The 24,127-nt window shown below is 43.0% G+C and overlaps 1 protein-coding gene across 11 annotated transcripts in view; it reads left to right on the plus strand.

Moving 5' to 3' along the window:
- TENM3 (teneurin transmembrane protein 3) overlaps nt 1-24,127 on the plus strand; it is a 3,803,041-nt gene that overhangs the window by 3,686,505 nt on the left and 92,409 nt on the right. For all 11 annotated transcript variants that reach the window (XM_044062527.1, XM_044062530.1, XM_044062531.1 and 8 more), the window contains one exon: nt 20,473-20,769. In XM_044062527.1, coding sequence (XP_043918462.1) covers nt 20,473-20,769 — 297 coding nt within the window. The remainder of the gene's footprint in view (nt 1-20,472; nt 20,770-24,127) is intronic.

Below are 24,127 nucleotides of genomic sequence, written 5' to 3' on the forward strand. Positions count from 1 at the left end.
ATGTCTAATAGTGTGTGAAATGCCATAAAAAAGTCTACAACCGTGGATGTACTGTTAATGATAAGGCAGACTACTATTTGTTTTCAACAATGGGATGTAAATGTTCTTATTGATGACATGTTGGAAAGCAGAACATAAAGTAAGTGTTTTATAACATTTAATTGGTAGTATTAATGTCACCATTAGATAGAAGTGGGGATATTGTTGGTTAATGTAGACAGTTTCTGCACAACACATCAAAACCTGGATGCAGCAAAATTCAAAATGTTGGCATCTCTAAGCCATTGCAAACCACTATTACTTATTTCTTTTTACGTTTTCCTAAGGACATCTAGCCTTTCAACAGTATCAGTGTACTTTAAAAGGCCTTTTTCTTTCCTTCTAATATTGGTACCGCTGTGCAATCTAAGTAGGGGTGCTGTTCTCCTGAGGTGCCATCTCTCAGATGAGACATTCAACTGAGGTCTGCTCTGGCTGAGTTGGTCAGTTTGTGTGACTGTAAAAGATTCCATAGCACTTATGGAAAAGACTATAGATTCCTTGTTTATTTGCATATTTACCTAGTTGCATATTTCATATTTTTTACACATAGCCATTACTTGCGGTCATAATGATTTTCTTTTTTTATCGCTTTCCTGTAGAATCTTATATAGATAATAACATCTTCTACTTGACATTTTTTACACAAAATCTTTGTATGGCTTCCCTTTCTTATAAACCATATACATGCAAGAAAAAAGAAAGATGTTCTTCGTGTTTCACTGTTGCAGTCATAACATTTGGGTTATCTCTGCCAGGGTAGCCCTCGGCTGGCCCGAGTACCAGAAACTTAGTATTTCTGCATCGGTTGCTGTCACTTGAGGACTGATGTCAGGTCATCAGTAGTATAAAGTAAGGCAGTCAATGCCATTACATCAGTCTTTCTTGCCATGGAGCCCGAAGCAGAAGCAGTTCACATGAGTGCCGGTCGGCCGCTACCTGAGTTTTCTGAAGAAGTCCTTCGCACTACCGAATCTCGACACAAACCGACGTCTTCTTTCGTGGCTACCATTCTTTAAAAAAATGACCACGTTTCTTAGGCCCAGGGTTCGAACCACACCCAAGAAACCGACAACCCACTCTCACGTGCCTGCTACCTTGCCTCAGTCTCAAATGCTTAAAATGGCGGAAGACCTTATCATGCAGATCAGGGGAAGAAAAGCTACCCCCTCCAAAAAGAAAAGAGATCTGTCCCCTGTAGTTTTGTCTGAACAAGAGTCAGATGAATTTGATGCATCTGACTATGAAGACATGCAACCCCTCCCCACTTATGAGAATTCTGATGTAGAGGACTCTATTCCTTCAGCCTCTCCCCCAGAGGATATTTCCTTTGGGGAAACCCTGCATACTTTAAGGGAGCATTTCCAGTGGGAGACTCAGGACTACCCTCAGTCTAAAAAGAGGCTCAGGGAATTCCTAGATTTTCTGCAACACAGACCATTGGCCATCCCCCCAGTCCTGGATGTTGTGCAGGATGTTTTCCTTGAATCTAGCTCGACTCCTAATGCCCTACCTCCTGCTCCCGTAAAAACAGACAGGTACTGTAGAGTCCCTGATTCACACAAATATCTTTTTAAAAATCCAACAGCTGACCCTGAGGTCATTTCTCAAGGGCCAAAAGGAATTAAAGCAACCTCTGCTAAGAATCCCACCCCATCAGACAGGGATTCCCGAGCATTGGACAGATGGGGTAAAAAAGTATACACCTCAGCTACTCTTCCTATCAGGGCACTAAATTGTCAGTTCCATATTCTGAAATTTCAGCAACATACCTTGGAACTCCTTAAACAAAAAATGTCTTCATTTCCTGATGGGGCAGAATCTAAAGATTTACAAGACTTAATGCATTCTGCAAGTCAAGTAACTAAACACACTTTACACTGTGGTTTTGATGCCCTAGAAGCTTCTTGCAGGGCAGCAGTCACTGGATCTGTCATAGGTTCATAGGTTCATACTAGGCTATCTGCCCTAGGGCATTTAAGCTTAGCCAGAGTATGTCTGGCTTTCGCCACCCATTTTAAATTAATTTTGCTATGCCCTTTTTCGAGGTTAGTATACTGTGCCTCTGTCTAACAGTGACACAGAAGTGATACGCGGGGTAAACCTATGATCTGTCATTAGAAGACATACATGGTTTAAGGAACAATCCCTGCCAGACCATGTCAAATCTATATAGTTGGATGCCCCTTGCATAAAGATAACTTATTTGGCACTAAGGCAGAAGAGGTCTTAAAAAAGATGGAAAAAACAAGCAAAAGCTATGTAAACAGTTAAGGATTTCTTACAGGTCCAGTCCTCTAAGTTCAGCAGGCATTGCTCTTCCAAGCACTGGTCCTTTTCTGCTCCAAGTAAACTGGCCCAGCCTAGGCCCCGTGGAAACAGACCCACCCAGACAGCAGCCCCAGGGAATGCAGAGGTCTAATCAGTGGACTACCTCCACTTCAAAAAACAGTAGAGCATGAGGGGCAGTAGAGCATGTTCCTGCAGGACAGATAGGCCAATGCTTCAACTCCGGACTTTTTCTGATGCCCAGAAAACAGGACACCTGGCACCCAGTCCTCAATCTGTCCATTCTAAACACCTTCCTGGTGATCCCAAAATTCAAAATGCTCATCCTCCAGAAGCTGCTACCCATGCTCTCCAAGGACGCTTGGCTAGCCACCCTAGATCTAAAAGAGGCCTACCTCCACATTCCTATCAGGGAATCATGCAGGAAATAGCTCTGCTTCAGGGCAGAATTTCAACACTTTCAGTTCTCTGTGCTTCCCTTTGGCTTATCTACTGCTCCCAGAGTTTTCACAAAATGTCTGGCTCCGGCCATTGCCCTTTGCAGACAAAGAAATATTCAAATTTACCCATACTTAGACGACTGCCTTATTTAGGCAGACAGCCAGGAAAAGCTGCACAAGCACCTGGCCTTTGTAAAGACCCTACTAACCTCCCTAGGGTACATAATCAACAAAAAGAAATCCAAACAGGTGCCCACCCAAAGGATAATCTTCCTGGGAGCAAGTCTGGACACAGAATCCCAGATGGCATACCTTACACCAGAGAAACAAATTTTCCTGACAGCCTACTTCTCTCAACTAGTCACCAGGCCCCAGCTATCTGCAAGGAAAATCCTGCAAGCTCTGGGGTACATGGCATCTTGCATAGTACTCATTCCATATGCCAGACTGCATATGAGGAAACTTCAGTGGTACCTAAAGAGCCTTTGGTGTCAACACTCTCAAGACCTGGAAACTCTTCTACGTATAATTTCTTGCCTCGGAAAGGAATTTCTTCGGTGGGAAGCAGCATGCTCCCACAACAAGGGACTGCCCTTCTCTCCACCCCCTGCCACCCAGACACTCACCACAGATGCACCAGACTACGCTTGGAGTGCACAGCTGGACGACAGGTGCATACAGGACCAATGGAGCACACAGGAAATCCCTCTGCACATCAGTCAAAAAGAGATGATGGCTGTGCAGCATGCCTTTATAGCTTTCAAACCCCTTCTCTCTCCAGGGGTTCTCCTGATCAAAATAGACAACACCACTGTGATATGGTACATCAGCAAGCAGGGAGGGACTCACTCCTACCCTCTATGCAGGCTGGCCATGACCCTTTGGCTCATAGCCTCTTCCATGCAACTACACCTGTTAGCACAATTCCTACCAGACTCTCTCAACTGTCTGGCAAGCCAATTAAGCAGAAATCTTCGGGACCCACATGAGTGGCAACTCAACAGAAGTACCTTCACCCTAATAACTCAGAAATGGGGAACCCTAAAGGTCAACTTCTTTGCCTCCCACACCAACCATCAGCTCATCAAATTCTGCACCAGGGAGCATCACTGCATGGCTTGGAAGGTGGATGCCATATCCTTCCCCTGTGTCAATCTATCGGTCTATGCCTTCCCTCCCCTACCTCTCATCCCCAGGGTACTGCTCAAAATAAGGGAGGAAAAACCAAGGATCATTGATTTAGCTCCAGACTGGCCCCAACAACACTGGTACCCCTGGCTGTGCAGCCTGCCCCACTGCCTCCATGCCATCATCCTTAGATTCCCAAACCTCCTCACCCAGAGGAAAGGGGAGTTCATGCATCCCCAATTGCAGACACTTAATTAGGCAGCTTGGCTTGTTTCCTAACCCTGAACCAATCTGCCATCCTCAGTAAACAGGTTCTGGATGTTATCCTTGAGCCCAGACATCCTGGCACCAGAAAGTCTTATGCAGGTAAATGGAAAAGGTTCTGCACCTGGATCCAGGCTAAGGGAGCCAATATGGCACAGCCCTCCATCCCTCTCATCCTGGATTACTTAGATGACCTACTACACACTGGTTTCTCTTTCTCCTCTATAAAAATTCATGCCTCTGCTATTTCTGCTCATTTTCCCACTGAGCAGCCCCTTTTCTCACACCCTTTGATCAAACAGGTCATCAGGGGGACTAGCAACTTGAGGCCCCCCAGAAGGGCACCAGCACCAGCTTGGGACCTTAACTTTGTCTTGGAAAAGCTCACCTGCCCCCTTTTGAACCAGCTTCTTCTGCAGAGCTAAAATTTCTCTCCTGGAAGACAGCATTCCTTCTGGCCATCACTTCAGCCAGAAGAGTCTCTGAGCTGCAAGCACTCATGGCTGTGGAACCCTTCATCATCTTCCATGCAGACAGGGTATCCCTCAGAGCTAACCCATCCTTCATGCCCAAGGTGGTGTCCAGTGTGGCTCTCAACCAAGCCATTCATTTGCCCACCTTCTTTCCTAATCCCCAGAACAAGGGGGAAAGGATTCTTCACCCTCTAGATGTGCACAGACAGTTCAGATTCTATCTGGACAGGACTAAATCCTTCAGAAAGTTTGATCAATTGCTGGTTAGCTTTGCTACAGGGGCAGAAGGCAAAGGCATCTCCAAGCAAACCATTTCCAAATGGATAGCACACTGCATCCATTTCTGCTACAAACACCATGGAAAGCCTCCCCCCAAGGGGGTCAGGACACACTCCACCAGAGTAGCCTCCACCTCTGCAGCTTTCCAAAGAGGAGTCCCCACCAGGCCGCCACCTGGACATCTGTTCACACTTTTACCAAGTATTACCACCTGCCTATCTTTTCCAAATCCAGGGCAGGATTTGCCTCTGCAGTCTTGCAGGGCATCCTAGCCAGCCCCTTGCTTCCTTGACTGCCTCCTCCCATTTTCTCAGCTTTGGGAATCTACCCAAATGTGATGACTGTAACAGTGAAACACTTACCATAAATGTAGAGGTTCGAGTGTATTCACTGTTGCAGTCCTGGTTTCCCTCCCTCCATCTCCCTTTTTTCTCTTTCTCCTTTTGTTACCATTCCTCCTTGTTGTTCTCCTTTCCTTACAAGGGACATATTGGTATTTATTTTCCACTGGTGGGGTTGTTCCACCAGAACCTGGCCTTCTACTTTGGGAGCTCCTGACAGGTTAAGTCAAGAAAAACTGATGCAATGGCATTGTCTGCCCTACTTTATACTACTGATGACCTGACATCAGTCCTCAAGTGACAACAACTGACGCAGAAGTACTATGTCTCTGGTATTCGGGCTGGCCAAGGGCTCCCCTGGCAAGGATAACCCAAATGTAATGACTGCAACAGTGAATGCACTCAAACATCTACATTTATGGTAAGTGTACACAACTGTACTTTCCTTGCTGCCCTGGCCAAATTTCCACTGTCTAGTATTTATACCACTAAGTCCTTTTACTATTAAGATGTCTAGTAACATTAATCAACTCTGATGTAAGCATTACATTAAGAACAGTGTCTAGATTCATCTACCAAACTTACTGATTTTTATACGAGCTGCTTTCACCCCACAAGGTTGATATTTTCTTCAGACCATTTTTCAGTAATGTTATTTTGACCCTATTTATTTATGCTCTTTGTATTCTTTGAAGTAAGACTTGGAAAAAACTACCATTTACAGAAACATCCCTACCATTTCCATTGCAGCAATCACCTGTAATGTCTTTATATACTTCATTGTAATTTTTATATCTGTGGTTTATAAGCCTGATTTTCCCTTCCTTCCTTCCTTTGTATTCCATGGGATTCATTTGCAGACTGGTTTGTAGTGGAGGGAGATCCCACTGTGTGGACTGGATCACCCATGTGTACTTAAGTATTTGTTATATGTAGACTGATTTCAAATGGCTTCCTAAATATTTCTTTGTCGTAAGCAAATTATTATAAAAGTTGAAATGATGTATAAAAAATTTATTTTGGGAGCTTCATCCTCATGCCCTATGTTATAAATACCTTATTTTTGCACTTTTGAAGGACATATATACTCCAGTGCAGCTGAAGCTGTTGTAGTTGAAGAGGTGACAACAAATAAAATTATGATAAAAAACATGGTCAAACAGATGAATACTACTGCCACTGGCCTTTCCAAGTAATGGACACTGCATCCATTAGCCTAGGCAATAACACAGCAGTTTGGCGTACAGTGGCACAGGTTACACTAGACTGTCCATCAACACAGCCCTACATCGTACTGACCTGCTGCAAGTAATTCGGCAACAGCTACAACTTATTTGCTTGTGACTATGGCCTTGTGTGGTTTGGGTCCTGCATACATATGTTCAAAACTGGAAATTAGAATAATTTTGTGAAACTTCCACAAAAATGCATGAGTGCTTAAATCCAGCGCCCCCCCCCCCAAAAAAAAAAAAAAAAAACAGTACCACCATGCAGAATCATTCAAAAAACATTTATTATGGCAAGTACAAAGACAAGGAAAGAGAAGCCTAAAAAAGGTCAAGTGCAGGCAAAAGACAGGTTTCAGCAGGTAATCCTGCTGAAGTCCATAATAAACAGTTTGGGGTTGATTTTGAATGGTGAAGATGGATTAAGCCCACCTAGGCTGGTCACCAAAGATAACCCGTCTTTGTTTCATATCCCCTGTACCATGTATAACACCCCATCTCAGCTGTAAGGTGTTCATGACTCTGACTCATGTTTACTGACATGCCTGCTGTGCTGTCACTGAAGAACTGAATCATAGGTCCATAGACTAGTACTAAGCTAAATGCCCTTGTGGGCCATTTTAAGCCTAGCCAGTTACCTCATGTGAGAATCAAACACTGCACTTTGTGTCTAAGGTAAACACCTTAACCATTATGTCAACCTATCATACTGGCATCAGCAATATCTTCGCCAAACTCTACCTTCTTAATGTTCCAGTGGTGCATGCATTACTCATCTTGTAATTTGAATGCCATTTCCCTTTTACACTAACCATAATCCACCACATTATAAAGCTAATTCGCAGTTGTATGTTCTGAAATTACTTTCCTGCATTAAAATATGATGTTCATCATGTTACACTGCTGCAGTCATTACACTTGGGGTTATCCTGCCGTCAGGCGGTCCCGCAGTCGGACAGAGTTCCAAAGTCTTGGTCCGGCGTCAGTTGCTGTCACTTCTTCCCTGACATCAGTGCGCCAGGGTTATATAAGATGCATCCGACGCCATTTTCTTCAGTCTTTCTTGCCGCGCAGTGCCCGAAGCAGAAGCAGTTCGCAAGTGCCGGTCGGCCAACTCCTGAGATTTTCAAAGTCAAATTTCAGATCCGAAGTCTTCAATAAAGCTAAGTACCCCATTGGGGAAACTTTTTTCTTGCCTCAGACTGATGTCAGAAAAAGTTAATAATTGTATTTCTTGTGGGAAGCAAATACCTCATAAGGACTTCCACTCTTACTGTATTCCATGCCTAGGCCCTGATCACGTCGTCACTAGTTGTCGGTTTTGTGCTAGATTTAACAAACGCACTATAAAAAGACATTTTGATTTTGCTTTGCACTACTTTGGCCGAAGGTTCAATTATACTATGCCATTGGATCAACCGATGATCGTAATACCGAAAAAACACAAGGACAAGGATAAAGACAGGTATCCGAGGCCCAAAACCGACGACAAAACCTCTTCTAGGCCAGTCGCCAGTTCACCGGTTCTCAGTGAGGCACTTTCGCAGCCCCTGACACCTGCTACCTCAGAGCCACAGATCACATCTGACTCCCACGTGGAGACAACAAGGCCTCTGATAACTCAAGGTATTGGGCCTACAGAAACTAGTCCCTCAGATGGGTCCGGAGCTGCTGAGCAGGCATCGGCTTCTGAGGGTGTTTTCAGACCTTACCATTAAAACAACAGCCAAGACAAAAGTACATTAAAGGCAAAGAAACAAGTACAGCATTCTCCTGGACAGTCCTCCATGCCTAAAAAACAGATGCTTAAAATGGCCGAAGACCTCATTACTCTAATCAGGGGTTCCCATACCCCTCCTGAGAAAAGGCCTAGGCAGGATACAGACTATGATTCCTCTGATCAGGTTTCCATTTCCTCTGATTCCTCTTCAGACCAGGGATACTCTCTACACCCCTATGAGAACTCTGATGCTGAAGAATCTATCCCTTCAGCCTCTCCTCCTGAGGATTACTTTTTTGGGGAAACTTTACATACCATGAGGGAGCATTTCCAATGGGAAAGTCAGGATTACTCAGAATCCAAGAAAAGGCTCAGGGATTTCCTTTTATTGCATCAGCACAGGCCCTTGGCTATTCCACCTGTGCTTGATATTGTGGATGATGTGTTCTCTGAATCCAGCTTATCTCCTGATTCTTTGCCCCCTGCACCAGCCAAGCCAGATAGATATTATAGAGTCGCAGACTCTCACAAGTTTTTTTATAAAAACCCTTCGGCGGATCCAGAAACTATTTCCCAGGGTCCAAAAGGGGTTAAGGCTTCCATTGCAAAAAATCCAGGGCCCTCTGACAGAGATTCCAGAGCTTTGGATAGATGGGGGAAGAAAGTATACACTTCTGCAACTTTAACAGTAAGAGCATTAAATTGCCAGTTTCACATGCTTAAGTACCAACAATATTTAATGGCTCAGTTAAAACAGAAAATGATTGCAAGCTCAGAAGCTCCTGATTGTAAAGAAATGCAGGATTTATTGCATGCAGTTGAACAGGTGGGAAACATACTCTACAATGTGGTTTTGATTCTTTAGAGGCCTCTTGTAGGGCTGCAGTTACAGGTTCTGTGATTCGAAGACATGCTTGGTTAAAAGAACAGAGTTTACCTGATCATGTTCATAGGTTCATAGGTTCATACTAGGCTATCTGCCCTAGGACATTTATAAGCCTAGCCAGAATGTGTTTGGCTTTCGCCACCCATTTTAAATTTATTTTGCTATGCCCTTTTTCGAGGTTAGTATACTGTGCCTCTGTCTAACAATGACACAGAAGTGATACCCGGGGTAAACCTACGATCTGCCATCCACTCATCAAGATTCCTCTTGAAGAGAGTCAATGAGTGACTCTGCCTAACCTGGACTGGGATTTTATTCCAGAGTGAAGGGAGCCTCTGGGTTATGAATCTGTCCCTCCAGCATGTCCTATTTATTTCAGTGCTGAGGTTCAAGTCTCCCAAGCGCGTAGCTCGATGGGATTTGGATTTTCTGAGATGCAGCATGTCCATTAATTCCGGGTTGGACATGGCTTTATACGTCAGGCACAGATTGCCTCTGAACAGGCGGTATGCCACTGAGTAGAGCTGGAGTTTCTTTAACCGGGCAGCATATGACATCTGTTTGAGCCCTTTGATCCTCTTGGTGAGGTACTTTTGGGGTCTTTCCAGTTGCTGCAGGTGTCTGGTAAGGTACATCCCAAAAGGGGCATTGTACTCAATTATGGGCCTGATGAGGGATGAGTAAAGAGACACGATGACCTCCCCTGATCTAGATGTGAATCCCGTCATGATTAGGTGGGCTATATAAAATGTTTTTCTAACCACTTTGGCCACGTGGTTGTCAAATGAGAGATTGCTATCAACTTGGGTCCCCAGGTCCCTAATTACTTTTTCTGTTCTTAATGGATTACCACCTATGTGGTAATTTGTGGGCACTTTGTTTTTGCCAAAGGGGATGACTATACACTTTTTGGCATTTAGCTTGAGGCCATGGCTCTGGCACCAGTTGTCTGTTTTTATGAGGCCCTTTTGGAGGATGCTTGTGTCAGCTGGAGAGTCGATTATGGCGCCCAGTTTGCAGTCATCTGCGAACTTGGTCAGCCACAGTCCTTCCGTGTTGGCCTGTACCTCCGAGAAATATATACCGAACGAGAGAGGTCCCAGGACTGAGCCTTGTGGGACACCACTTGTAACTGGTTTGGAGTCTGACATGGCTCCAGCTATTCTAAACATGTGGGTTCTGTCCTTGAGCCAGTTTGCAATCCATCTAGTGACATAGGGGTTTATATTTAAACTGGTGAGCTTATCTATAATGCCCGAGTGGAGTATTGTATTGAAGGCTTTTGCGAGGTCCAGGTAGGCTGTGTGGACCACCTTCCCCTCGTGAATGGCCTTGGTGACTGTTTCAAAGAAATCAACCAGGTTTAAGAGGCAGGATCTGCCCTTAACAAAGCCAAACTGGGTAGGATTCAGTGTCTGTAGGTCCCCAATATCTTTATTTATGAGGTCCATGATGATCCTTTCCATAGCTTTGCAGACCAAGCTAGTCAGGCTTATGGGGCGATAGTTTCCAGGATCCGTTAAGGCACCACCTTTATGGAGAAGGACCACTGTTGCTGTATGCCACTCTTTCGGCACATATCCTGTAGTAAGGCTGAGATTGAACAGTAGTTTTATGTTTGGGTTTAGCTCTTCTTGGAGTTCATGTAGGACGCAGCCCGGGACACCGTCTGGTCCCATTGATGCTGTGTTTTTTGCTTTGGAGAGGGCGGCTCTTACCTGAGCATCTGAGATGTCAGGGGGGCAGCACTCTGCTGGGATAGATATTTGCCCTTTTGGTGGGGGGGGGAGTTTGCGCTGAACCTGTCAGCTAGGATGTTGGCAATGTCTGTGGGTTCACTGTATTTTTTGTTATTTTGGACTAATTCTGAGCATATCTGGGAATTACCACCCAGGTTCCTAACATAACTAAAGAAAGCCTTGTGATTATCCTTAGTGTTCTGTGCAATTTTTCTCTCGAAGCTGGCCTTAGACAATTTTATGAGTGCCCGTAGTTTTTTGCTAATACTGATCAGTGATGCCTTCCCTTTTTGGGATTTTGCTCTATCATTTAATAGCTTCCTCCTTCTATTGTATAGTTTGTTTATGGCTGGGGTCCACCACACAGGACGTCTGCCTTTGGAGGATTGGGTCTTGGTTTTATTTGGGATCGTATGATCCATGCATTCCTGAAGGTGTTCATAGAATGCATTTATAAAGGATTCTGCAGTCTGGGCCATATTTTCCACAGGCCCGGGGGCTTTGAAGGATTCCACCTCGGTTTTGAGGAGTGTGAAATTTGCTTTAGAGAAGTTTTTCACTGTGGTTTTCTGGGCAGGAGGTGGGGTCGGGATGTGAATATCCAGTGAGATTAGTTTATGGTCTGATCTTACCAGTGAGGGATACACTTCTGGTCTGGAGCATAGAGTCCCCATGTTGGTGATGATCAGGTCCAGTATGTTTTCCCCTCTTGTGGGAGTGGTAACAAGTTGTTCCATAGCATTTGAGCTCATAAATTCTAGGAACCTTTGGGCTAGGGTGTTGGAGCTAGAGTAGTGCTCCCAGTCTATGTTTGGGTAGTTGAAGTCGCCCAATATAATGGCCTTTGGAGAGACCTTCATATTTTCCAGTGTTCTCAGGAAGGCCGAGTGGGGTTCCTGGGTTTGGGAGGGTGGTCTGTAGCAGGCTATAAACTGGAAGGCAGTTTTACCCACTGTTAGTTGCACATGGATAGTCTCTGATGCTTCGTGCTTTGCCACCAACCTGGAGGTGTGGGTATCTTTGATGAATATTGATACTCCCCCTCCTTTTGTGGTTCGGTCCAAGTTTTGGGGCCGAAAAGCATGGTATGAGGTATAACCTGGTAGTGCTGGGGTGCTCTCGGGAGCCCTAAACCAGGTTTCTGTTACTGCACAGATATCGATGTTCTCCATGCTAAGGAGAGTTTCGAGTGCGTGCATCTTGAGGTTTAGACTTCTGGCATTGAGTAGCATTACTCTTAGTTTCTTATCCCTTGTGATACCTATGGAGGTGGGTTTGTCTTTTGAGCCTTGCCTAAAAAAGGCACTATGGGGGTAGCAAGAGCCTTTGCCAATATCTGAAAGTGCAGGGGTGACAGGTGCAAGCCATCCCTAGCGAAGCATCGTGGCTTGTCGAGCATATCATCTAAAGCTGACAGGCATTGGATCCCCTTTGAATGACACCAGTGCTTAAGCCAATTGTTGAAATTGATCATCGTGTCTTCATATTGTGGCATCATTCTTGGTGAGGGTAAGATGCTACTCAAGGTCAGGGTCATACCGGCCTGGGCTACATGCTCAGAGAGCTCCTTTATGTCTCTTTTCATGTAGTCCAGGGAGGTACATCTCAGGTCATTCACACCAGCATGGACAATGACTGAGTCATATTTGTACTTGCCTTGGAGTGACCTGAGTGCTTGTGTTATGTGGCGGATCCTAGCACCCGACAGGCTGCTCACCATGACCCTCTCCTTGTTCAGCCTGGTGAGCGGGACGTCAGTGTGCCTGATGATAGAGTCACCTATTACAAGTGTATCAGGTGTGTTGTTTAGTCTTAATGGTTGTGACTGTTCGGCACACTGGCTTTGTGAGATATGTGTTGCACGTGTTTTGTTTTGGGGTAGCGGTTGCTTGGGTGTCTGCTTTAGAGGTCTCTGCTGCTTAGGAAGATCTTTATTTAGAGACTCTGAGTATGTTTTTGTGTGATTATGTGTTTGGTTTGCTGTCATGGTAGGTCTATGTGAGACTTGAATTGTAGTGAGTGTGGTTTCCTTCTCCTCCTGACTGGTTATGCCAGTACTGAGTTGAGAGAGCTTAGCCTCCATTTTGGCTATATGGTTGCATCTCCCACATGTGTTGGAATTTGTTGGGAGGAGGAGAGGGTTGTCTGTGTACATGAGGCAGTTGTAACATTGCCTCAAGATTCCCAGATTCACCAGCTGGACCGGAGAGGAGATTGACAACTGACCTTTGGACATGCTAGAATAATATTTGGAATTCCTTAATAATTGAAAACAAGGGCCAGTGGGGAGTGAGGGTGTAGTGCTTTTAATTTTTAGTGCTGACTTATATAATTGCTTTAGTGAGCAAGTGCCAGGCAACTTAAGTGCAATGTGTTACAGGTAACTTAAATGCAAAAACGACAAACAGTACCTTTCTTCCAAGTGAAACAAGGAAATAAGTACAGTAAGCAATGCAGATATCACTAGTGATCCACAGAAGCGCTGAGAAGCCGCGTATTAGGTGGAATTAGCGTTCCAGGGAAATAACAAGCAAACAAACAACAAGCATATAAACAAAGCTAGATTCAGCAGACCTGGATCTAGTCTATGCTACAGCAAACAAGGTGTACCAATTTCAGTAAGATACAGTTCAAATATTCAGGCACTATAAACCTTTAACCAAAAATTCCCAGCTCAGAAGGGCAGAGTTCAGCCTCTTCTCCCACAAGAGTTTAGACCACGAACGTTCTTAATGTAAAATAACTGGCCTGAAGCCCAAGTGCTTAAACAAGAACTAATACACTTTAAGAATAACAGACACTGGGCTCTCATTCAGCAGTTCCCAACTTAGAAGGATGAAAGCTACCTGTCCTGTCACCACAGTGCATGCCACAAACCGTCCTAATGTAAAACAACTGGCCTGAAGCCCAAGTGCTTAATCCAAAAGACTTAGAATGATAGCTACACTTTAATCAAGTTACTACCAAGCAGTAATAAATACAATTGAATTCTTTAGAGAATGCCTGGATTAGTGTTCCAGTTACACAAACAAAGCTAGATCCAGCAGGCCTGAATCCAGTCTATGCCACAGCAAACAAGGCGCACCAACTTCAGTAAGAAGCAGTTCAGATATGCATGCACTATAAGCCTTTAACTAGAAATTCCCAGCTCAGAAGGGCAGAGTCCAGCCTCTCCTCCCACAAGAGTGCAGACCACGAACCCTCTTAATGTAAAATAACTGGCCTGAAAGCCCAAGTGCTTAAACCAGAATTAATGCACTTTTAGAATAACAGACACTGAGCCCTCAATCAGCAGTTCCCCACCTAGAAGGATGTAAGCTACCTGTTCTGCCACTACAGTGCAGACCACAAACCCTCTCAGTGCAGAACAACAGCCCAAGTGTTTAAACCAAAAGGCTTAGAATGAGTTACACCAAGCAGTAATAAATACAATTGAGTACTTTTAAGATGATGCAAAAGTAAAATAAAGTAGGTAGAAACACAAGTACAGTAAAAGCAGATGAATTTTTTTTTTTTCCTGAACAAGTGCTGAGATCAAAGAAACATATTTGAGTGCTGAAACTAGAAAACTGGCTAGTTATAAGAAAAAAAACTAAGCTAGAAGGCTTCCCTCCAACACAGAAAGGCTTGGGGGCTCAGAAGCCTACAAATAGTCTATACCACTTACCAGGAAAGGCAGGAAACAAGCTTAAATTTTTTTTTCTGTTTCCCAGATGCTCTCTTTGTACACAGTAGGAGTGCCTGAAATCAGAATATGATCTCACTGCACTCAGTTGAGTGAGCAAATGAGATGGGCCAAGAAGGAGTATCCAAACACAAATTTACAAGAGGGGCGGGCAGTTTCAAGGCCACTAAGATTAATACCAAAACATAAACAGGGAGGGTGGGTGGAACTAACTGAAGAGCAGAGTCAAAACTTCCAGTTCAGTTAATATTCCTGCAACACAGTTAAAATCAATTTAAATAATGTATTTTTTGAAAAAAAGTGCAGATAAAGGTACTTAAATTCTCTTATACGTCCAGTTAAATACAGCTAGTTCTTAGCTGGCCAAAGCTGAGGTTTTTAAGCAGAAAATATTTCACACTGTACCACTTAAATAGGCAAGGACAGGAAATCAAAGAATGTGGCTACCCCCACACCTGTAATTACTAGCAAATAACAAAATTCAGCAAACACTGACTAACTTCCAGTTCAGTTAATATTCCTGCAACACAGTTAAAATCAATTTAAATACTGTAGTTTTTGAAAAGAAAAGTGCAGATATAGGTACTTAAATTATCTTATACGTCCAGTTAAATACAGCTAGTTCTTAGCTGGCCAAAGCTGAGGTTTTTAAGCAGAAAATATTTCACAGTGTACCACTTAAATAGGCAAGGACAGGAAATCAAAGAATGTGGCTACCCCCACACCTGTAATTACTAGCAAATAACAAAATTCAGCAAACACTGACTAACTTCCAGTTCAGTTAATATTCCTGCAACACAGTTAAAATCAATTTAAATACTGTATTTTTTGAAAAAAAAGTGCAGATAAAGGTACTTAAATTCTCTTATACGTCCAGTTGAATACAGCAAGTTCTTAGCCGGCTAAAGCTGAGGTTTTTATTGGATGCTCCTTTACAGCATGATACCTTGTTTGGTGTTAGGCAGAGGAGGTGTTAAAGAAAATGGAGCATAAAGCTAAATCTATGCAAACAGTTAAGGATTTCTTACAGGTACAGCCACCTTGATTTAGCAGAAATTGGCCAACAAAGAATTGGTCCTTTCCAGTGTCAGACAGGCCACAGAGAGGCAGATACAGACGCCCAAGAGGCAGATCTCAACCCCAAGGCTCAAACAGACAATGACAGTGGGGCACCTCAATCCCAAAAGGAGGTGAGGACAAGTCTCAACCTTACAGGAAACAGTCACAATGACTTTCCCCTTCGTAAGCCAAGCACTTCCCTTTTGGAAGCCCCCTTAGGGGGAAAACTAGCACTTTTTTTACAAAACTGGCAAACAATCACCCAAGACAAATGTGTTCTGAATATTGTGTCTTAAGGTTACAGGTTCCACTTTCATACTTTACCAAGGCTAAAAGGAATGCCAGACCTGCCACAAAATCAATGGGCAGAGGCACACAAACTAATTTCAGCCCTCATGGACATAAGAGCTATTCAAAAAGTACCACAACAGGAACAAGGACAATGATTTTACTCAAGACTCTTCCTGGTCCCCAGAAAGGACAAGGCCTGGAGGCCCATACTAGACCTTTCAATTCTAAATACTTACCTGGATATTCCGAAATTCAAAATGTTGACATTACAGCAGCTTCTACCCATGCTGGGCAAGAAGGCTTGGCTCGTTAGTCTGGACCTCAAAGAGGCATACCTGCATGTCCCTATCAGACAAAATTGCAGAAGATACCTCAGATTCAAAGCTGGTACAATGCACTACCAATTCTCTGCACTGCCCTTTGGCTTATCTACTGCGCCCAGGGTCTTCACAAAGTGCCTGGCACCAGTAATTGCATTTTGCAGACAAAAAAGAATTCAAATATATCCACACCTGGATGACTGCCTCATTCAAGCAGAGACAAAGGACATTCTTCTACAGCATCTGGCGTTTGTGAAAAGGTTGTTAATTTCTCTAGGGTACACAGTAAATGAAAAGAAGTCAAAACTAGTGCCCTCACAACAGATTATATTCCTGGGTGCCAGCTTAAATACAACGGCCCAGATGGCTTACCTCACGCCAGACAAACAAGTTCAACTAACTCATTATTTTCAGCTACTGGCAAAAAAGTCCCATCTCCCTGCAAGAAAAATTCTGCAGGCCCTGGGATTCATGGCATCCTGCATACTACTAATACCATATGCCAGACTGCATATGAGGAAATTACAGTGGTACTCAAAAAGTGTTTGGACTCAACACTCTCACAGTTTAGAAGCAGTAATACCAATGATTCCCTGCCTACAACAGGAGTTTCGATGGTGGGCACAGGCATGTCACCTAAACAAGGGTCAGCCTTTTACCCTACCCACAGCCAGGCAGACTCTAACAACAGATGCTTCGGATTACGCCTGGGGAGCACACATGGCAGGAAAATGCATTCAGGACAAGTGGACCACAGACCAGATGCATCTTCACATCAATCAAAAAGAGATGTTAGCTGTTCAAAATGTCCTAACAGCTTTCAAGGACCTACTGCATCCAGGACAATTATTATTAAAGACAGACAACGCCACAGTAATGTGGTACATAAACAAGCAAGGGGGCACTCATTCTTATCCTCTATGCAGGCAAGCCATGACCTTTGTGGAACACAGCTCTAACGTATCAAGTTCACCTGCAAGCACAATTCCTGCCAGGAAAGAAAAATACTCTGGCAGACGATCTAAGCAGAAATGTCGTGGACCCTCACGAATGGAAATTGAATCCACAAAACTTCAGCATGGTAACGCAGAAATGGGGATGCCCAGACATAGATCTTTTTGCCTCCCCACTGAATTGCCAACTACAAAAATTCTGTACAAGGACTTATCACAAGCAAGTATGGAAAGTGGATGCTCTATTGATCAGCTGGAAAAACCTAAAAGTTTATGCCTTCCCGCCACTGCCTTTCCTTTCAAAGGTACTCCTAAAAGCCAGACAAGAAAAAACACAGGTGATCCTGATTGCTCCAGACTGGCCACGCCAGCACTGGTACCCTATCTTAAGGAACTTAGCTCAAGGCCCACCATGGATTTTGCCTCAAATTCCGCACCTTCTGACTCAACAAAATAATCAGATCCTGCACGGTCAGCTCAAAACCCTAAACCTGGCTGCATGGCAGATTCATTAGTCAAACAGGCAACACCTCTCTCTAAAGCTGTCATGAATGTCATTTTGGAGGCCAGGAGGCCTAGCACCAGGAAAGCTTACTCAGAAAAATGGAAGAGATTCTGCGCCTGGAACCAGGCTCAAAACCTTGACCCTCTTGTTCCAAACATTCCTCAGATTTTACAATACTTAACTGAGATGCTGGACAGACCTTGCTAAAACAGTACCTCAGAGGGGCTAAAAACATAAGACCGCCCCAGTGAGCACCAACACCAACTTGGGACCTCAATTTAGTTTTGTAAAAACTAACCCTGCCACCTTTTGAGCCAGCCAATACAGCCTATCTAAAATTTTTATCATAGAAAACAGCTCTGCTCCTAGCAGTAACTTCAGCACAAAGAGTCTCAGAACTACAGGCATTAATGGCAGTGGAACCTTTTATAATTTTTCATCAGGTCAGAGTTTCTTTAAGGACAAGCCCTACCTTTATGCCAAATGTGGTATCTAGTGTGGCTCTTAACCAAACCATCCATTTGCCAACTTTTTATCCAAACCCCCAGAATAAAGGGGAGAAACTTCTGCATTCTTTGGACATACACAGGCAGCTACGCTTCTACTTGGACAAAACAAAAGCTTTCAGGAAAACTGAGCAACTGTTTGTAGCATATGCTGCAGGATCACAGGGCAAGGCTATCTCAAAGCAGACTATATCCAAATGGATGGGACACTGTATACGTTACTGCTACACACAGCATGGAAAATCAGTCCCAAGTAACTTTAGGCCACATTCCACCAGGGCAACAGCCACTTCAACAGCCTTACTCAGAGGAGTACCTACCAAGGAAATTTTGGAGGCTGCAACTTGGAGTTCAGTGCACACCTTTACCAAGCATTACCACCTGCCTCTTTACTCTAAATCCAGAGCAGGATTTGCCACTGCAGTTCTGCAGGGCCTCTTAGCCAATCCTAACTCTTTATAGACCAGCCACCCAACCTTAGCTTTGGGATTCTACCCAAGTGTAATGACTGCAGCAGTGTAACACGATGAACATAGTACAGTTTTGTACCTACCATAAATGTAGATGTTCGAGTGTTCACACTGCTGCAGTCCAGGTTACCCTCCCTCCATCCCCTCTGAACTAGCTGGACTTATCTATACCTTTCTATCCTATACAACCTTTGTGGTGTATTTGCTTGTAAATGAAGGTATTGTTATTTTTATATGTATATTTTTTTATTAACAATATGTATTGCCTACCTACTTGGGGGCACCTGACATCTGGGGCAAGAAAAACTGAAGAAAATGGTGTCAGATGCATCTTATACACCCCTGGCGCACTGACGTCAGGGAAGAAGTGACAGCAACCAACACCGGACCAAGACTTTGGAACTCTGACCGACTGCGGGACTGCCTGACGGCAGGATAACCCCAAGTGTAATGACTGCAGCAGTGTGAACACTCGAACATCTACATTTATGTTAGGTACAAAACTGTACTTTATATGCTACCATCGTGTTTTATTACATCCAATCCACAGATTACTATGTACCATGATTGCTCTCTGTCTGGGGCTTGTTTGTACCTGCTGTTGCTTATTCATTATAATCACCTTCTACCCTATAATATATGCACTTTTTAAACTGTTTTAACCTCACTGAACCTTCTCTGGCCAGTAGTTTTCAATAATCACATTCCTGTCACCAGAATGTATTCCAATACATTGAAATTGTTATTTTTGAGGAATCAGTTAGATATGACGTTTTATTACTCTCTCTGCATTTAAAGCATTTTAAATTCAGTTATTAAAAATCTATATAAAATTTGAATAGTTTTTTTTTCAATAGAAGTCCCTCTAATTTACCATTTTGAGAAACAAATGTAGCTCAGACAAAATCAATGAGTCTGTGTTTCAGATTTAAACAGGACAGTGCTGTATTTAAACTCTTCTCCACGTTCTTTTCATTAATTTCTCCATATTCACACTGCAGCAGTAGATACTTCTATCGGATGTCTGACTGCAGGTACATTTCACTGGATACCTCTCTCCTGACCTGCATCACTCCTACTTTCACCCTCTGTTCTTAACTGCGGCTTCCATGTCATATTTACTACTAAATTAATTCCATTCTTCTACTCTGCTATTAATATTTACATATTGTATCAATTGTCTATGAGATTATCTCCCTTTTGTAATTACTGTTGTTGGTGAATTTGTACTGTTTTATTTTTTGTGAATTTCTTCACCCGGGGTGTGCTGCAGATGGTCTGATGTGATCAGTGTACCACCCTGGCAAAACTAAGTAAATAAGCAAATGTTTTAATTCCATGCAGCAGTATCTGGTTAGAGGATAGCAAAAATGTATTATGTTTCAGTGCTTATTTATAAAACTGTGAATTTAAGATGCTGCTGTCTGGATGTTTATGGAATTCAGGATTAGTTTACATTGCTGATGAAATTGTACTAAAGTTAAACCTGCAAGTGCCTTGTTGTCGCTTGTGTTTGTTGAAGTCTACTATGTACTTTTCCATGTGCATGCATTGTTGCACAGCTTTTATGCAGATTACCTGTCTCAGCCTCTAGCAATAGAAATAAGACTCAATACAAGTGAAAACTGTTGAACATATGCCAGGCTGTTTTTCATTTTAATAAAATCCTATAAATTGACAATAATCCAATGCAATGCACTTACCACAAAGAAGTACCTAAATCAATTTACTGTCAAAAGAGAATCAATTGCAGCAAATGGTGTTTAAACAATAGCCAGCCATATGAAAAATAATAAGTTCATTGTATTTAAATAGCATTACTTGATTTATTCTGTCATTCTGTTTGTTTTTAACAAAAGGTAAATGGCAGGAACCTTCTTTCTGTTGACTTTGATCGAAGTACCAAGACAGAAAAGATCTATGATGATCACAGGAAGTTTCTGCTGCGGATTGTTTATGAATCGTCAGGACATCCAACCCTTTGGTTGCCAAGCAACAAGTTGATTGCTGTGAATGTTACATATTCACCTACAGGTCAACTTGCCAGTATTCAGAGGGGGTCCACCAGTGAAAAAGTCGAGTACGACAGCCAGGGAAGGATAGTTTCTCGTGTGTTTGCTGATGGAAAAATGTGGAGCTACACATATCTTGACAAGGTACTGTAATGCATAAATGACATTTTTTTGAGTTGCTTTTAAGTATGTCCATATTTTACAAGTATACACATACATATATGTATGCAGGGTGTTTTTACACCATTTACCCTTATCTAATTACTGAAAATAGATAGCGCTCTATTATTCATTCCACAAGCTAATATAGGTAGGAGTAAGATATACAGCAGGTTCCTGTATTTGGCATGGATCACCTTGAAAGTGACAGCAGCAACTTGTTTTCTTTAGGTTTCTGCCTGTTAAGAGCAATGGTATATGGGTATATCAAATGAAAAATAAGAAATGACTACGGTGATAACCTCTGCTAATTTGTCTTCTGTACTATGTTCAGCAGTAGCTGGACTGCTGCATGTATGTATGTATGTATGTATTTATTTATACAGTCATTCATTTTGCTTACTGTGTATATCGTACTGTCCAGTTTGAGAGGAAGTGTCAGGAGAAAATCTACTGTAGGAAATACTGAACAACTGAATGTTCGGAACTTGCGTATTATCGCAACCAGATTTTCACAGGGGCGAAAATTGCATACCTGTACACAAACAACTGCCTGAAGCACTTTAAACTGCTGATCATAGTCCTTACTAATGGGCAAAAAGTTAATATTACTTTCAGAAATGGCATACATTAAAATATTACATGATGTACCAACCTGGTAACAGCTGTTGGCCTCTTCTTACACAGGGATGTGTTAGGGACGTATTCTGCCTTTTTACAAGTCGGCAGTGAGATTCAGAGTTTTACACTTGTATTTGTATCATGTCATATTTAAATGTATGGCATTTCTGAAAGTAATGTTACTTTTTGGCCATTACTAAGGACTATGCTCAGCAGTTTGAACTGTTTCAGGCACTCATTTGTCTGCAGGTATGTGCTTTTCACTTGAGAAAATGCTGGCAAAGGTGTGGAGTGGGGTCTGCCTATGAGAAAAATGGAAAAGTTATATTTCTGCTCAACGGCCATTTCACGAAGTGTTCAGAAAGTACAATGGGAATTTTTACAGTAGTAAGTATAACAGAAAGGGTAGGAAGGAGCGTAACTTTCCAGATCCTCTTTCAAACATATACAGGATGACAGTTCCCCTGCTTTTGTGGTCAGTTTGGTACAGCAGAAGGTTCTATGCTGTCTGTCTTTTATAACAACGCGATGGATGACAAATGTTGTTCCTTCTGCAGTCGGATGCCAAACTCCTGTTTCTGTTTCTTCCTCCTGGTCCTTTTGCACAAGCAAAGTGATAAAAAGGTAATCAGGAGTTTATATACCCAGTTTTACTTAAACATGCAGTCCTTTCATGAAAATTAGGAATTACGCAATGTTAGAAATCTGGTTGCGATAATACATAAGTACAGAATGTTCTAATGTTTTAAAAACTAAAGAAGCATTTTGCAATGTTTGGTGTGCAATATGGTGCAATCAGTTTTGAAGGCAGTTCTTTTCAAGACAAAATAAATACATAAAGTGAAGGAAAGGTTACAGAATATATATATATATATATATATATATATATATATATATATATATATATATATATATATATATACACTATACAAATTACAGTGACAAAATCAGTGCTAAAACTGTACATTGCAAAATTCTGAGCTTGGTATCATCACATCATTCTGGTTTACGCATTATGTGAAGTTTTTTTCCTTTTCTAAAATTTTCATTGATGTTTGCCTTCAGGAGTGATTTGCGTACTACTGTATGTATAATATTTGGGTATGCAGACATTTGTAAGTATTGTAATTGTTACAGAGTAGTATTTTGTCTGTTCTCGCCGTGAGTATAAATAGCTGTTTAATGTATGGCATTTTCCACAATGTTATGACACGTAGTGAATGTTTGCACTATAGCTATTTTTTTGTGTGTGTGTCTGTGTTTACTTGCTCAAGTAAAATATGTGGGAGTAATTTCTAGAGTAAGACATGTCAGACATGTAGAGAGGTGACTGACAACACATGGGATGCAGGTAGGACATTCAGAGTGAAAATTATGTGATGTAACCAACAGTTCCAGAGTAAAAATTCTGATGTCCTTCAAGGATGCATCTGCAGTCCTTACATATGGGTTGTCCTGCCTCAGGCAGCCCTTCGGTTGGCTGGATTCCAAAGTGTAGGTCCGGCGTCAGCTGATGTCGCCCTTTCCCCGATGTCAGAGCACCTGGGGTATAAAAGCGTCAGCCGGCGCCATCTTCCTCAGTCTTTCTTGCCGCATGGTGCCCGAAGCAGAAGCAGTTAGCAAGTGCCGGTCGGCCAGCTCCTGTAACTTCAGCTACCGAAGACTTCAAAAGCTAAGTACCCCGTTGGGGACTCTTTCTTGCCTCAGCCGATGTCAGATCAAACGCTTAAAGTTAATAATTGCTTAACTTGTGGGAAACAAATACCTCATAAGGATTTCCATTCTTACTGCCTCCCCTGCCTAGGCCCAGACCACGACGTCTCGGCCTGTACTGCCTGTGCCTCCTTCAACCGATGCACTCTTAGGCGTCGGGCGGAGTTTGCAGAGGAATTTTTTAGGGTTAGTTACTGTTATAATATGCCGTCGGAGACTCCGACTTCTCATTTAACCAAAAAACAGAAGGACAAGGACCGACACACGCGGACCGTGGTTTCGGCTGAAACCATGCCTAGGCCTACCGCGAGTGTCTCGGTCTCGGCTGAAACCGAGTCCTTGGTACTTCCGACCGTAGAAACCGCTCAACCGACAACCTTGGCCCCGGAGGCCTCTTCTGAGTCGGTTATAGAATTTCCCTCGGAAACCGGTGTTCTGGAAACATCCGACACCATTCCCCTAGACAAAACTACACCAGCACGTGGAGCAACCAGGCCTCCTGCATCCATGTCCATAAAAGCATTCACTAGGGCTAAAGCTGCTAAACAGACAAAATCTCTGCCTCCCAAGGCTATTCCTCAGGGATCCTATACAGGTTCACAGATTTTAAGTTTAGCTGAGGACCTTATTTCCTTAATTAGGGGCTCTCAGCCTCATCCAGGCAGGGGCTCTCAACCTCCTCTAGACAAAAGGCCAAGGGTTGAGCCCACTGATCCCCAGTCCTCTGATGAGGCCTCAGATGGCACTGCTCTTTCAGACTTCCAGGAGGAGGCCTTCACGGCCTACGAGGATTCTGATGCAGAGGAATCTATTCCCTCTGCCTCCTCTCCTGAAGAGCTGTCCTTTGGGGAGACCCTTCACTCCATTAGAGAGCATTTCCAATGGCAGGGCCAGGAATTCTCTGATTCCAGGAAGAGACTAAGGACTTTTTTGCATTTACCTCAGCATAGACCTTTGGCTATTCCTCCTGTTTTAAATGTAATTGATGATGTGTATTCTGAGTCTAGCA

This window comes from Protopterus annectens, chromosome 2.part1 (assembly GCF_019279795.1).
Source record: "Protopterus annectens isolate FY-2018-M chromosome 2.part1, PAN1.0, whole genome shotgun sequence".
Taxonomy (NCBI): domain Eukaryota; kingdom Metazoa; phylum Chordata; order Ceratodontiformes; family Protopteridae; genus Protopterus; species Protopterus annectens.